Source organism: Hippichthys cyanospilos, chromosome 9 (genome assembly GCF_059441005.1).
Source record: "Hippichthys cyanospilos isolate Australia breed blue-spotted pipefish chromosome 9, RoL_Hcya_1.0, whole genome shotgun sequence".
NCBI lineage: Eukaryota > Metazoa > Chordata > Actinopteri > Syngnathiformes > Syngnathidae > Hippichthys > Hippichthys cyanospilos.
The window spans coordinates 17,052,320-17,068,547 of NC_142377.1; the positions used below are offsets into that span (position 1 = coordinate 17,052,320).

Genomic DNA, 16,228 nt, shown 5'->3' on the forward strand with positions numbered 1-16,228 from the left:
CTTGCACATTATCAGCCTCAACCCCACACATGTTGTTCAATCTGCCTCCCTGTCACATCCATATCCAAGAGGTTGAGTCTTTTGACTCCAGGGAGTTCATGGGAGGGATGAGGACAGGAGGGATGTGGAATCAGGGCCGTGGTTAATGGGCCATAGCAAGAGCACGAAATACACAGACACACTCACGCACAAACACACGCACACACACGCGTGCGCGCACTCTGAGAATATCAGGAAGCATCGGAGATGGAAATCAGCATGACAGTATTCAACTGTGCCACTGCATGCGCAGCAGACAAAAGAGAGAGAGAGAAAAAAAAAGTGATACAAATACCTTTTGCAGCAGCTGAGATCCAGAATATTTAGCAGAAATTGATTTAATTTCTCCACCAAAAGCTGATGCCCACAATTTCACACTGAGAGAAATGAAACAAAATAGAATCAAAAAGTGCTACAAAAAATTTCCCCCCTCCCACCACCGACCCATTGCACTAAATATTGTTGTACATTCCCCAGTCTTACTTCACCCATAAGGCCTATATCATATACTGGGCATGCTAAATATACTGTATTTGCTCGGTTAAATTGAGAACATTAGCTTTAACATATAACCACCTACGGATTATACCTGTGTTTGTTACCTGTGTGTTGTTTATACATTTTGTTTTTTTGTCTTAACTTAGTGCTTATTTTTGCGACATTCGTGTGGACATCAAAGTAAGAATTTCATTGTACGGGGAAATTTGCCCATGACATCAACTTTGATTTGGACTTGATTGGAATGTAATGCAGTGCGAACTATCATTTTTAACAAACCACTGCCGGTTAGAATAAATGATTCAATGATGCATGCAAGAATCTAAATCAGAATTAAAACAATATTTATAACGAATATATTTTGTCATGAATTGTAACAAATCCCTCATTTTTTTGTTAAAAAAATTATTGCGTCGTAGATTTAAAATCTTTTTACTATTATTAAACTACTGCAAGTATTACATTGACTTTTAAAAAGCGCTATTTTTTAAGTCTGCAGGAATATTGATGTTCAACTCACACCATAACGTTTTCTCTATATGACAGAAGTTAAACTGACTTCAAATAATAGAGTTCGATTAAAAAAAAAAACTCCAGAAAGAAATAATTGCCAAAATGAAATTAAACTATGGTAAACAACTGCTTTCCGTTTGGATGAAAAAAAAATCATATTAATTTTTGTGTGCGACTAATGTGAATAACCTGCGCGGGAGGAAAACAATAGTGATTCTGAATTACTAACATTATTGAAGAAAAACAATCTTTTTTTCTCTTTGCGTGATCCCCTCATGCATGCACGATTTAGTTAATTTCAACAATTTATTCGACATTAAGAGAATCCGCGTATTGAACGTTTTACTCAATAATATTTGTTTTAGTCCACCTCAAAATGCGGCCCAGTCGCTCTGTTAAAATTCTTCTCCAAGTCACGTGACCAGATGCATACTCATAAAATCCCTCCGCGATGTACTCTTGTCTATTTTTTTTTTTCTCTGATGTCAATTTCTCCCGCCAAAAACGCTTGTCACTCACACGGACAGAGGGATCCCCTGCTGGGATGCCGTCACCTCCGCTAGAAGCACGCTGAAGCCCGCCAGGATGCACAGAGGCAGGCTGAGGATGCTGCACGTGCGCTGAAGGAGCATCATGTTCGGCCCCAAAAGTGATCCCGGAACCAGCGAGGGGAGGGGTGGGGTTTGATCCTGCACCCCGGTGAGGCGTCTTCTTTTTAGGCTACCGTAGTCTTTCTGTGATAGCACACTTCCTTCTTCCAGCCATTCCTCATCGTGGATGAGAGAGCGAGCGAGAGAGCGAGAGAGAGAGAGAGAGAGAAGAGAGAGAAACAGAGAGAGAGAGACAGAGAGAGAGAGAGAGAGAGAGAGAGAGAGAGAGCGAGAGCGCATGAAGTGTATTTTTAGGATAAACGACTGGCATTTAAATGCAATGTGTAAGCCACTGTAACAATATGCACCATACTTAAATCCACCCCCCAATGTTCTGAAAAGCTAATCTATCTATCCATCTATTTTCTATAGCCGCTTATCCTCACTAGGCTTGCAGGCTTGCTGGTGTCTATCCCAGCTGATTTGGGCAGTAGGCGGGGAACACCCTCAACCAGCTAATTGCAGGGCACACAGGGACCATTCATCCACCCAATCACACCTAAGGACAATTTAGAGCGTCCAATACATCATGCATGCTTTTTTGGAATGAGGGATGAAGAACCCACACAGGCACGGGGAGAACATGCAAATCCACACAGGAAGGCCTGAGCGAGCTGAAATTGAACTCGGGACTATGTGAGGCGGACGTCCTTAGCACTGCTCCACCATGCCGCCCTATGCTAATCCTCACAAGGCAAAAAAAAAAAAAAAGTTAAGTAAAGCTGTAATTAAAATACACAGAGGTTAAATAATTATAACGTGTTTGGTTGAAGATGAAATACAAGTATTTCAAACTGAAAAGTGAAATCCAAGTAGTAATTCTTTTTTCACATACTGCACCCCTGACTTTTTGGAAACTGAGAGCTACTTGATATAACAAAAAAAATGGCTTATAGTTAATAGTTAAATTATAGTTAAAATGAATGACAATCCTACATTGGAATATGTTAATAAATATGATGTATTTGAGCGATCATGCAGGCACATCTTTTGAAGAGCAGTAAAGTGATGAAATGGAATTTTCTTTATTCCTTGAATGAGTTACCTCACCTAAATGGAGCTTTGATGTCCTTAGCCAGCAACGGCGGTGAAAAAGTCAATTGTATTAAATACGTTATTAATGCACGCTTACTCACTCACTCCCAGAATATGTCAAGTGAGCGCTTGATACAAATCGTGCATATTCCCAAGCATGAGTAACATTCAATTTTTTTGGCACATGACCAGTGACCCCAACCACCACCGGCACCAGCACCACAAGCAGCCGTGTTTCAACCTGAAGCTTTTATTAGTTTAGTAATTGCGTCGTCCATCAAAGTTGTGAGGAGCCCCGAACTGTCTGCAATGTGGCGATAAGGCGCTTGGATCGTTGTGACCTCACAATGCTGACTGCTCCGATGCTTTAATTAAGTGTCCAATAAAGCAGTTGTGTGCCATGAAACTGAAGGGAGTCCTTAACTCAAACCTGCCCAAGTGTCCTTGAGCAAGTCCCTTTTCAGTCGTACAATCCATTGTAGCGGCTCATAGAAAAAAAATGACACCCCGGGGCGATTTATTAAAACGGTGCGACAAACTGATTGAATTGCTTTTATACGCAACATATTTTATTTATTTGCGTAATGTGAATGCTGGGAAGACTGCGCTCTTTGAAATTGAAAGGTGTCGTCGGGACTTAACACTGTCCATCACTGGGACATGAACTCTCAACCTGAACGGTTGTAATCTCCGTCTTGACTTGATTGGACGTAAACCTCTTAGAAGGTTAAACATGGGACACCTCTGGTCGTGATAAATCCTGAGGGTTTAGCCTTCCCCTCTCACAATGGAGAGGAGGCGAAGGAAGGGGATTCATTCATAGTAGACCACCTCCGGAAAAGAATAGAAATCGTTGTCATCGTCATACACCAAAATAGGGCTCCGAGGTTGGAGTTGAACCCTCGAATCTGTAAGCAATAAATAAGCACCAGGGATGGAGATCATTGGCTGTCTCACAATTCGATTCGATTTTTGCTTCAATCTTTCGATTGGCGAAGAATCGTCATGATCCTCTCCAGTCTGTTTTGCAAGACAGAATGACAAATGGAGACATCAATGGCTCCTTTTTTTCAGATTCAGATCCACAAAAAAAAAAATTAGCGCATAAATGGACCTTTTTTATCCCTGATTTGGAAATGTCCAACTTCATTTGAAGGCACCAACAGATTTAGCGGCTCATGCTAACACTGGAGACTTGTGCCATATCATAAAATGACAGCATACTTAACTAGCGGTTTCTTAGCGTCCCCAACTCATTCAATGCCAGGGATGTATTTTGAAGTCTTTTTTTAAAAGTTTTTTAAAATCCCAAACACTTACTGTAAGTATTAAATCAATACATAATTACATTAAGGATATGAATTTCCAGATACTTAAGTATCTGGGATTGAATGTCTAGACTCTTAAAACAACGTGAACGTATGTCCCTGGCATTGAATGAGTTAATCAATCAGTCATTCAATATGATTTTTTTAATGGCTTGTGATGGCAATAAAAACAAGTCACAAGGAGGAGTAACGCCAGCTGCTAACAACCATTCCGATAGGCTTCAAAATAAAAACTTGCATTCAGTTGATGTCCATGTATTATTTGGTGTGTTTATTTTGAAATAAGGTTTGTTGTATTTTTTTTATATTTATAAAATTGTTTTTGAACGTTTTAAGGGTGATGAAATGTAGTAAATGAGAGTCTTCATTTTTGTGTAAATAGTTTTTTTTTGGCACACCTCTAAAAACACTATAACACAAGAAAATATGCAGAGCAAATACATGTTCATGGATTAATGCCCTTGTTTAAAGTTTTTTTCCTTTTAATTATTTTTTAAAACTATTATTTTCAAATTGTTATGTTCATTCAATTTATTTTCGAGTTGGAGTTATGCACAGACCTGTTTCACCTTAAATGTTGAGGTAATCTGTACATTAAATGTTGTGTGAAAAATATCAACTTTGTTTGACTTTTATTTTGACACTACTATTTGTTGTTCAATTCTTCACAGGCTTCAATGACTAAACAGCCTTTCGGCATTAACAGCCACAACATCTGAAACCAGTCAGCCCCCTCAACATTCGATCTTAGAATAGCCCCCGATCAATCTGACGCGATAAAAGACACAAGTTATATATTTTAAAGGTGGCCTACACAAGACTCGACATTCATTGTTGCATCGAAACGCTGCTGTCTTTTCACACCTGCTTAGTGTGGCTTCCCGTAAGGCGTTATCCAATGTGATTGCTCAATCAAGCAAAAGGTGAGGGTTCACGGATGATCATTTGGGGGGGATTAATCCTTGTTAAATCCAGTTGGCGAGGATTTACTTGGACTCCAGGCATGTAATCTTTGCACTCTCTCCCGAGCACTCCGATATTGAACATCAAGAGGACCCGGAAGCTCTGCGTCCATGCACCACTCGTTTTTCGCCCCCAATTCCTCCCTCTACTTGGGGCCGCACGGGGAGCCCCCGCTGTCACGCACAGGCTTCGTATTGCTCTCGGTGGTGATGGCCCTTTTCACCGGGCCGGCCATCGTTCTCAACGCTACAGTGATCATTGTGTCCCTCATGCACAAGCAGCTGAGGCAACCGCTCAACTACGCTCTGGTGAACATGGCTGTGGCAGACCTGGGCACAGCCATGACCGGGGGGGTTCTGTCTGTAGTCAACAACGCCCAGGGGTACTTCTCCCTGGGAAGAACAGGCTGCGTGATGGAGGGCTTTGCCGTGTCCTTGTTTGGTGAGTGAACGCGCAAACATGAGTTGCTTTTCAAACACTGCAAGTTACAGCATTTAACTTTTCCAGGCATCGCATCGATGTGCACGGTGGCCCTCATCGCCGTGGAGAGGATGTTTGTCATATGTAAACCTTTGGGGCGCATGACATTCCAAAACAAGCACGCATTGGGGGGCATCGCCCTGTCCTGGCTGTGGTCCCTCACGTGGAACGTGCCGCCCCTTCTGGGCTGGGGCAGGTACGAGCTGGAGGGCGTCGGGACGTCCTGCGCGCCCGACTGGCACAGCAGAGATCCTCGCCATGTGTCCTACATCCTGGTTTATTTCGCTGTGTGTTTTGCGCTTCCTTTCGCCGTCATCTTGATATCCTACACGAAATTAATGTGGACGTTGCATCAGGTGGGCTTTTACGCAAAAGTGTGGTAATGCCAAATAACGCAAGCCTAATATTAGGTTGCAACACTTGTCTAAACACGCCTGTATTTTTCTGGCTCTTTTGTCAATAAGATCGTTGAGGGAGTCAATAATCATCTCCATTTTGGAATACAGTCAATTACTGCATTAATCTCATGCAACAAGTCAAACAACACACACATACAATTTAGGCACTGGGTTGGAAGAAATAGAAGGGACTGGGTCGAACAAACTTTTTTTTTTAACTAGGAGAGTGTCACTTTCATATGCGGTGTTTCGAAAAAAAAAAAACCCGACTTTATATTTAATAGATTTCTCTAGCTCACTTAAAAGGACATATAACAACCCCAAATCCCTCCAAAAAAATCTCTAGAATTTGGGGGAAGTCAGGGTTCAATTTGGGAGTGCTTAAGTGCCCCCTAAATGGGCTATAACCATTCACGGACCTGAAAGTTAGAATGTTAACTTAAAATGGAATCTTTTCCTCAAGAAGTGCAGGGCTGCTGTGGTCATGTTTTTACAGTGAGAGTCGATTTTGTTAGGACATATTCACCAGTAATGTGTTTTTATTTTGTCTATAATTAATTTTATTACAGCCATTTTTTTCCACACAATTTGTTGTGACTAAATTGGTCAGTTACTATGACGTCCAGTACAACATTAAAAAAAAATCTTGCCATTTCTCTCCTCCCGACCTATGTTAGGTATCAAATTTGGCTTGCGTGGAAGGCGGTGCAGTGGCGAAGGCGGAGATGAGCGTGGCGTCCATGGTCGTCGTCATGGTCCTGACCTTCTTGTTAAGTTGGATGCCTTATGCAGGCCTGTCCATGCTGGTGGTCTACAACCCGGAGGTGGAGATTAACCCACTGGTGGCTACAGTGCCCGTTTACTTGGCCAAAAGCAGCACCGTGTACAATCCCATCATCTACATCTACTGCAACAAACAGGTGATGAAAAAGCATTTACTGGACATTTGTTTTACATTTTGGGTTCTGCGCGGAAGACAAGAAGATTTACTGTCTTCTGCCCTCTAGCGGCCAACGACTGACAAACAGACGCTTTCGTGGTAAACAAAAGTAAATCTTATGACATATTTCTTTTTGTTTGTTTTTAGTTCCGTAAGTACGCAGTGCCTTTCCTGCTGTGTGGCAAGGAGCCGTGGCAAGAAGATGAGGCGTCAGAGACGGCTACCATGGTGGAGATGGCATCCAACAAAGTGTCACCAGCCTGAAACCTCTAAACAAGCACTTACCTGTATCCATAGCTTTTTATCTGTCAAAACATGCAAAGCATCTATAAAAAAGATCTCTACAGCTGTGCACAGTAGTAGTAAGTAGAACAGTACAGTAGTAAGTCGTAGACTTATGGCGCACTTAAACACAATGATATTTAGTGTGTAATTTGAGCAATGTTTAGTATTGTTTACTATTTTTTGTAGTGTCTGGGCCGGATTGGTAAAACTTAAAAACAATTACTGTCACTTGTTTATGTATATTTTGGGAGAAAAAAAAAGATCTGTCCATAAAATAGATATCTTGTATATACGTATATAATAAATACATATTTTGTACATATATTACACAAAAGTGTAAGCAACAAATAAATGAAATAATTCATTTGTTTAAAAAAATGAATGGAATATAGCACACACACCACACCACTATCGCGTGTTAATTGGCACATTGTCACTGTGTGTGTTCCCTCCCTTGTTTTCTTTTTGTCATATCTAAAATTCCAAGAAAAAGAATCATAATTCAGCATGTTTATTCAATGATGCTCAATAGAAAATAAATAACATAATCGATTAAAATAAAGACATGGCTCAAATCAAAAGAAAAATACCCCAAAATGCATTGTTACAAAACCCAATTTGTTATATATTAAAGCATTTTGCTACGAAGAGATTGCGGCTAACCAAAAAGAAACACTTCAACAGAGCAAATATCAAGACTTTCAAGTATAGAACATTACCATGGGTCTTTTCAATGTTTTATACATATTTTACATCTTCTATTTAAATACAGCTTTAAGAACATTAATAAAAGTAATTATATTTATAACCATATGAAGAAAAGTGATAGAAACGGTACGTTTCTCTGTAAACTGGAATTTTATCAATTTTCTTGTTTTCCCAGCAGAGCAAGCACGCACCTTTGAAAATATTCTTTTGATTCTCTTTCATTCCCAGCATTGTAAGATGAGGTGTGAATGACAAATATAGATTCCACTAAACCATACACACGTTCACAAAAAAGTACAAAATTGTCTCACCTAAATACACAAATGAGTTTAGAAAAAGGAGAAACAAAAGCACAATACAATTACTTGTGCAAAGACAAACAGCTATGTGCTAATATTTAAGACTCAACCAAGTTACTATTTTACTCTTTTTCAGGAATCCCTGACTTGAGGTAAAAGTTCTTTTCATCTTTAGATTAACTCAATGCTTAAAAGTGTTTACAAAAGAATGCATATTTTCAGTTGATCAATTGCTACGAATAGTACAATGTGCCAGTTATGTGCATTCCTTTTGTCATCCGCAAAAGGACAAGAACACATTTCTCTTTTTTTTTTTTTTTGACGCACAAACATTTCAAAGAGCCCTTTCAATGTGCACAGAAAATCGAACATTTACATTGTCATGACGGTTAAATTAGCGTACAGCACGCACACGCCGACGGACCAAACATCTACAACGGATGGATCACATGAATCCTAAATGTTCCTAATTAAACTCTTCATTGTAAAGCCTATTTTAGTTAGCACGGCATCCTGGAAATCAAGTTAGCTTGTGTTCATTGGCCATCCAGTTTCAGCCTCACGTCACATTATTAGATACACGCGGATCCATTGTTAACCCTGTTTACGACTCCTCTGTGGGACACTGTGACGCACAGATACATTGAGACGATGATATGTTGTCACCTTTGTCAAACGAGGTATACTCGACGCCACACAGGCAGAATTGGGGCGGGGGGGTCTTTTAGTATTGCTCAGTCCCTCAACAGACCACTTCCCATCCACTTCGCCAAGTCGTGCCATCCGAAAGTGAATGCAGCCCTCACACACACTCAAGATGACGTTTCACAGTAAGCCTTAGAGGACCCATCTATCATCACCGGAACCCCAGCACCAGCTTTGATAGATAATCATTTAGACCTCCATTATTTTTGCCCTGCCATCCATCTTTTTGTCTTCCTTCAGCAGCAAAAAGGCATTTTAATCGGGAGCAACCCTAATAAGGTTTTGAAGAACAAAGAATAAAGCAGCATCGATTTTGTTATAAATAAAGATGCAAACAAATGCATTTATTGCACCTGTGTAGTGTGCCAGCACGGGGGGGTTCACGGGGCTTTATGAGTATCTCACTTGTGCTAAGAAATCAGAACTGTGCAGTTAAAGTTGGTCACAAAAGCAAATCCTCTTTAATTTGTGACCAAAGGCAAAATAAAAAAAAAAGATGAAATAAAGGCTATGTATAAGCACAAAACGAAGGAGGCAAATGGTACCTAATTAAATGGGTGTCTGATTCGATAGCATATTGCTGATCACTGAAATCATACACAATTACAAAATATAGAATATCTCTTTACAAAGTGTCCCGTTATTTATAATACAATTTACAGAACCTCAGCTAGGAAATATTAACCAGGCTATTCTAGAATTTGAAATAACCTGCCTACTAGTGCATTTATCACAAATGCTTTTTAGTCGCTTTGAAAGTATGAATTCCTGCATATTCTGTTTGTCGCAACTCTGCGGCACTACTACTGTTACTGTACGTACCACGGGACCAAAGGATGAAATCAGCCTAAAGGAGGGGTCGAGGTGGGTGGAGATATGCCTTTCCATGCTTGCATTGAATACTTGCATGATATGCCGAACCTTTAAAAAAGTGACTGAGGTAATGACATCGTACATCTGATTGTCATCACCCTAACACACCAGCCCACAAGGGCATGGCACGTCCTCGCCACTTATCCTGGATGGTCTCTGCCCGGACCTCCAGGTCAAGCCCTTTGACGGGAAGGTCAGTCCGGCCCTTTGGAGTTCCGCAGGGCTCCGCGCTATGTGACGTCCTTTTGTTGGCAGGGAGAGAAGTTTCCTTTCCAAAAGCACGGGACTTGAGTGTGTCTCTCTTCTCTATGCCTTTCCCTTCAGTGTGAAGGCACTTTTTTTGGTCAGAGCCTACGAATACAATTAGTCTTGTATTTTCACTGATAGTAGTCTGTCAAGGTTCCTTTTCTGCTATAAAGTTGTGATGCAAATCATCTCGTCGGCCAGGTCCTCTTCATAGGGAGCCCTGGGTTCTGCCTCGGGTTCGTCGTCACTGTAGCTGGCCGCCGGGTCGGGCAGTTCAAAGCCCCCCGTGGTCAGAATAGGGAACACGTTGAGCCCGTCCATAACCGGCGCCATGCCGCCGTTCAGTAGGTGGCTGGCCGCGCTCTCCATCTCGTCGATCGTCATCTCGCAGGCGTCCGCTATTTCGTGCTTGGTGGCGGCAACGAACTTGGGGTCCTTGGCGTACCTCCCGAGTCCCTCTGATATCAATACCTGCTCAAAAACAATGTCGGGACAAGAAAAGTTTATTTGAGATTTGGTTTTGAAAAACAAACATCTGAATGCTCAGGACTCAGCTTGCAAACGTCACATGATCGAGTGAGCCACGATGGACGTTACCTCATCTCTTAAGCTCATGTATACTCCTATACGCATCTAATACGCGTACGTCACTGCAGCACATGGTTTGCCTTTATACTCCCACAAAGCCGCGGGCTGATATTTGATTCTGTTGGTGAGTTAACTATGAGCAAAATTATCTCTGTGTTATGATATCACTGTAAATTACAGCTCTATTTTTTCCCCATTGAACACAGTCTAATTTATTTTTAAACAAAATATTGAATATTTGGTAAGAAGTGTGCACCGTGTTTAGTACAATAGTGTAACTCTAATTCACTATAAGAAGGTATAGCTCAACACAAACGCACCGCTTCAACAAGGCTGGTCGCGCTTCCTCGCTTCTGATGATACTGGCTGTGGTACTCGGGCGGCACCTGCAGGTGAATGGGCGAATACGTCCTCTGGGTGAACTCGGGGTCGTCAGAGTACCAGGAACTCTTGCGCACCGATACATGGCTGCTGGCGGTGCTATCCCTGTGTGGGTGGTCCACGCGAATGAGTGGGGTGTAATACGGCGACTGGTCTTTACTAGCCGGGGTGGCAGGGGGCGTGGCCCAGGAGCGGGTGGAGCGTGTCGGTGAAAGGCGGTGGGCTCTGCTGGAGTCCAAGCCTGCTACAGCCATGACCTGACAAGAAGCGCATCAAATGTCAATTCTTACAGCAGCGTTGGCCATGCGGAGTCAGATTGCAGTGTGACAAATTCTCAGAAAGAACTGCAACCATTACGAGGCAAGTTACCTGGTGCTGCATAAGGTGCAGTGGTAGTGCAGTACGTTGATGCGGAAGCTCATCTTGGCTACTCTGCCTGCGCAGACACTCAAAGTTGAAAGATGGCCTCCTGTGACCTGTGAAAGACGTCGGCTAGTGAGTGACCTTATGCGAGCACTTTAAACATTGTCAATACTCAATTCAAAGAAAAACAACTCTGAAATATTTTACTTAAAACATATTGTAACATAATTAAACAGCTTAAGCAATTGTGAATCTTTTAGTATGCATGACTGGGAGGGAGCATAATACAGAAACAAATGAAGACAACTAAAGGCACCAGTTTATTGGAGAAATGTACAGTATACAATATACAGTATATAATATACAGTAAGCCAACCTAGGAAGAAGGCTCAATACCATGCAAACCTTCAGGTGTGGCAGGGAGCAAACGTCTTTTTGGTGACCTCCTTGAGTCGCGGTAGAGGGGCTGCTCATCGTCGTCATAGTAACTATCAGGATGATGGTAACCTTTGGGAGTCTCATACTCAGCATCACTGTTCTGGTACCTTGCAACAAATTATACACTCAATTAATGTAAATTGTATTATGTTACAAAATGAGTGAACATAACTGGGTAATTGAGTAAGAATGCAGTGTTTGCGTTAGGTCTCATTATAATTTGTTGGCCTACCTGTCACCTGAGAGCATGCTATCATCTTCATAAAACTCCTCTCCGCTGAAATACTCGCCAGATAAACGATCGTCATCCACCTCCTCCTCTCTGCGGATGGTGGGGTGGCGTCTATCCCCACCATTGGACCTGAAGGGAAATTAGGGTGCACGCTTTAGAGTTGGTAGCAATACCAAGCTTGTGCCATGCACTGCCATGCATGCAGAAAGTTATGTTTCTAAAATCTCATTTAAGTGTGAAACTGAGCCAGCCAGCGGGAATTTGGACTTGAAGAGCTTTGGTGCATACTAAAACAATGTAAGCGAACTTACTGACAAAAAATAAATCTGATGATCTTAAAAAAGAAGCAGTGGCCACAAGTGGAGAGCATTAAACACTTCTTTGTGACAAAGTAAGCCACATGCAGAAAAAAACAGAGCTTTGGTTGGCAATATGCTGGCCACGTGTAAACATTATTCCCCCGTTACCTCACATAATTGACACTCGTGAATTTTAAAAGCTAAGCAAATGTCTGACCAGCATATCACGCTTTTGCCGTGTTTAGAGGGGATACAGCAAAAGAAATAACAGGGTAATAAACCCTTTCTTTGCTTGTTACTACTGGTGCCAAACCTGGAAACCAACATACCTAACATAGGTCTCATAGTAGCGCCTTCTGTCCAAGACGGCAGAGGTGTGGCCGAGAGAAAGCATTTTAGTTAGGGAGGAGAAAGGGAAAGAACACAGAGAGAAAAGGCAGGAAAGAGTCATATACTGTATATCATACAGTTGCTTACTGTATATCATACAGTATATGGAACGTATACAACATTCTAATTTTTACAAATGAGGAAGAAAGAGCATGATGATGGAAATTTACTCCAGAATGCTAGGCAATACCATTTTTTGTTTGCAATTCCTTATAAGAAAATCTTTTGGGACAACAGGACAGGAATTAAATTGTCCCACACACTTAACAGGTGCAAGACAAAAAAAAACGGGGCAAATTTTGGAGCAGCTGAACAAACTGAACACTGATGGTTCACAAGTGAAATGAAATGTCAGTGCCGTAGCATGTTTGTGATGTACGAGGGAATGAATGAAGGTTTGCGAAATGGAAAAAGCTTGATAAGAAGTTGGATTCTGCCCGAATGCCTGAAGACAAATACAGTACAGTCACCCGGCCTTTTTTGCTGCAGAATTCACTCCATCTCACTTGCAGTGGATCAGAATGAAGGGAAACATTTACTTTAATGACTGTACGATGAATAAAAAGCTGACTCAAAGTCTGTCGTTAATTGACTCTCTCAAGTGAAGCTATGACAGTTACTTACGGCTTACCCTCAGATAGCAACCTCTGCTCTTATATATATTGTGCCTGAACTAGTCAGGAATAATACACTTTTCTTCTTAAATAGCACTGGAAGATTTTGGTATTAAAAAAAACAACAACAAGCTTTAATAATTAAACCAATAAATACATTTAAAAAAACAGAAAAAATGTTACAAAGGCCACTCCTAAGGTCCTATTCACATACTCCCTTCAAAATTCTAGTCCCCCATCAGAATAGACATGCTCCCCACAGAGAAAAAAAAGGGATGATTTTTTTCCCCCTCCTCATAATAATTAATGACATAATGTCGACATTTGACCATCTTTGTAATGTAGTGAAAAAACTACTGCAAAACTATATATGTAACATTTCATTTGTTACTTCATCAGAAGATATGAATACGTTATTCACATTGTTTAGACATGGACAATTGGCACGTTCAAGATTTTTAAAAATAAAGAGATTAAATGATTAAGTTCTTTAATGAATAAACAATAAATAATTTATCTGATTAATCTTTTTTTTTAACTCACCTAAATATGTCTGAGATGTCCCTCAACATAATTTTGTGGCAGATGAAGAGATTGAAATACAACAGGAAAAAAGTAAAAAAGTAAAGTAAAGTAAAGTAAAATCATCCTGTCCATCGCTTACTTGCTATGTGTTCTCAGGTTTAATTTGGCAAAAAGTTTTGCTATGGCCTGATACATTAGCGTCTTTGTTGCTATTGTTAGCAGTATCTGCTTTGCATTTATGCATTTGGCTAAACTTGAACTCCTTCTGTGGTAAGCAAGTTCCCACTCACAAAGAATGCATATCATTCAACCATTACCATCAAGGCATTTTTTCAAAATTACATTTACCATTCGTTGAACCGATAACTGTTTTATGCTCTTATATTTTTACATCATCCTTCTACTCCTGAACTTGCCCTCCCACTCACAACAAGTCCACTTCAGGTTGTGATTGAACTTTGATGACTCAAGCCTAAAAAGCCCATCATAAAGAAAGCATTTAATTCGATTAAGAATTAGATTAACAAAAAACTTTAACTACAGTATGTAGTTAATTGATCAGAATTAATCTGTTAATATAACACCTCTAGTTATAACTACCCAAATTAAATCTACTATATACTAATAAGCAAAATAGCCGCATAATCTAATTATACAATCATTTTAAAAGAGTGAATCAGTGCCTTCCGGCTGTCATTAAAAAGGGGGAGTGATGCACATCTTCAAATAACCATCCGATGATAGGAACATTACAACACAACAAGTGCACAAATGGAGGCGGCAGAAAGGATGCATGTGTTGGTACCTTTGAGCTTGCGGGGTCCGGGACTTCTCATAGTCATAATAGGAGCCGCGATGACCCGGGTAGCCATTGGGAGGGGCGTGTTCATAATAGCGATGGTGCCCCCCGTTGGGTAAACTGGACTTGTTGGCATTGTTGAGGTTGATGTTGGTGGATTTCGGAGACTTGCCGTAGGAGTTGTTGTGGTGGCGGTGATGGTGATGGTGGTGGTGGTGGTGATGGTGACGGTGATTGCCGTGGGACATTGCGTTGGCGCGGGAAAGCCGGCCCACCGGTTGCTCCATGTGAGCGTAGTGCGGGGGCGGCTGCACCTGGAGAGGCCGCTGCGTGGCGTTGGTCTGGTGGCCGTTGGATCGCCGATGACCTCCGTTCATTAGGTGGTTGCCAAACAGTCCGCCGTTACGCTGTCAACAAATACGCACAATGACACTTCCAAGAATTTTATTACTTAATGCAAACAAATGAGTGTTTGATGTTAAGTCTGTTATCAGAATTGATAGGAGCAAAAGAGAAAGCTGACTTATGGATGGATGGTTCATGCTGTCAAAATGAATGTTTTGTTCTTCAATTAGAAATGGAACAAAATAAAGAACATCTAAAAAGAGAGCCAAGCATAAAATAAATGGGTACAACTACACTGGCTTTTTATAAAAGTATCATCAATCGTGGATTGATTGAGCTGTATGTTAGCATGGCAACTTCTATTCATATAGTGAAAGTGATGTGATGAGTTTGCATGCTCTTCCCGTGCCCGTGTGGGTTTTTCGGGTGCGCCGGTTTCCTCCCACATTCCCAAAAACATGGACGGTGGGAATATCGGACACTCCAAATTGCTCTTAGGCATATTTGTAAGTGTGAATGTTGTTTGTCTATGTGTGCCCAGCAATTGGCTGGAAACCAGTTCAGCAATTGGCTGGAAACCAGGTATCCCCCGCCTACTGCCCGAAGACAGCTGAGATAGGCTCCAGCAGGCCTGCAAAGCTAGTGAGGATAAACAGCTAAGAAAATGGATGGATGGATGTGATGTGCAGCGCGACAAACATCATTCCTTTCAGGTAAAATCAAATCAGTTACCCTATATATTTCCTCATCTTCCTCTGGTATAAAGTCTACGAGTTCATCATCTTGCAGGTCACATGATATCGCTCGGCGAATTTCTGGCCCAATATCATGGAGTGTGCGGAGGCCAGCCTGTAACCATGACAATAAAAGGGCTAAGCGCTGCTGCGGAGTACTTTGTCTCACAGCAAATAAATAAGAAAAAAAAAACTGACGTCTTACAGCCACAACACCTCACACGCACACACATCTGCTCAAGCTTGACACCTGACGCTGACAGTGCAGACAAACATGCACAGACAGACAGATGTCCTTAACGTGCTTCAATTGATTTGTAGTTATAAAAATTCTGGTATTCTGTCCTGTCTGACAGTGCAGTGCAATTATTTAGTCATCTAAATAAACTATGATGTTTATTTACGAATCAATGGCCTGAAAGCTTTTCTATTTACCTGATGTTGGCACATGACAGTGACAGTGAGTATAGCCATACACTTACCACCCATGTCATTAGGTACACCGGCACAATCTACTAAATGTAATTTAGGGGGGGAAACGTTAACTTATCATGCAATTG

The 16,228-nt window shown here is 41.3% G+C and overlaps 3 protein-coding genes across 12 annotated transcripts in view; 1 reads left to right on the plus strand and 2 right to left on the minus strand.

Moving 5' to 3' along the window:
• cacna2d3 (calcium channel, voltage dependent, alpha2/delta subunit 3) overlaps positions 1 to 1,786 on the minus strand; it is a 30,559-nt gene extending 28,773 nt beyond the window's left edge. Inside the window, exons 1-2 of one of the 2 annotated variants that reach the window (XR_015866612.1) lie at positions 1,570 to 1,786; positions 335 to 416 (exon numbers count right to left, since the gene is read on the minus strand). Coding sequence is in view for 1 of the 2 variants with exons in the window: in XM_088423677.1 (XP_088279803.1) it covers positions 335 to 416; positions 1,570 to 1,685 (198 nt within the window). In the remaining variant the exon portion in view is untranslated. The remainder of the gene's footprint in view (positions 1 to 334; positions 417 to 1,569) is intronic. The other variant, XM_088423677.1, reaches the window with a different exon arrangement.
• Positions 1,787 to 4,776: 2,990 nt separating this feature from the next.
• Positions 4,777 to 7,501, plus strand: parapinopsinb (parapinopsin b). The gene is made up of 4 exons (XM_088423628.1): positions 4,777 to 5,467; positions 5,534 to 5,862; positions 6,582 to 6,824; positions 6,992 to 7,501. The coding sequence occupies exons 1-4, from the start codon at positions 5,137 to 5,139 to the stop codon at positions 7,106 to 7,108; spliced, it is 1,020 nt and encodes a 339-aa protein (XP_088279754.1). The 5' UTR covers positions 4,777 to 5,136; the 3' UTR covers positions 7,109 to 7,501.
• A 123-nt stretch (positions 7,502 to 7,624) lies between these two features.
• The window catches only part of cacna1da (calcium voltage-gated channel subunit alpha1 Da), a 68,852-nt gene continuing 60,248 nt past the window's right edge, over positions 7,625 to 16,228 (minus strand). For 4 of the 9 annotated variants that reach the window (XM_088424326.1, XM_088424332.1, XM_088424325.1 and 1 more), the window contains 8 exons: positions 15,667 to 15,783; positions 14,596 to 14,996; positions 12,591 to 12,617; positions 11,963 to 12,091; positions 11,689 to 11,837; positions 11,299 to 11,405; positions 10,869 to 11,186; positions 7,625 to 10,431 (listed from right to left, as the gene is read on the minus strand). In XM_088424326.1, the coding sequence (XP_088280452.1) occupies positions 10,126 to 10,431; positions 10,869 to 11,186; positions 11,299 to 11,405; positions 11,689 to 11,837; positions 11,963 to 12,091; positions 12,591 to 12,617; positions 14,596 to 14,996; positions 15,667 to 15,783 (1,554 nt within the window). In that variant the 3' untranslated portion in view covers positions 7,625 to 10,125. The remainder of the gene's footprint in view (positions 10,432 to 10,868; positions 11,187 to 11,298; positions 11,406 to 11,688; positions 11,838 to 11,962; positions 12,092 to 12,590; positions 12,618 to 14,595; positions 14,997 to 15,666; positions 15,784 to 16,228) is intronic. The other 5 variants (XM_088424329.1, XM_088424330.1, XM_088424333.1 and 2 more) reach the window with 3 other exon arrangements.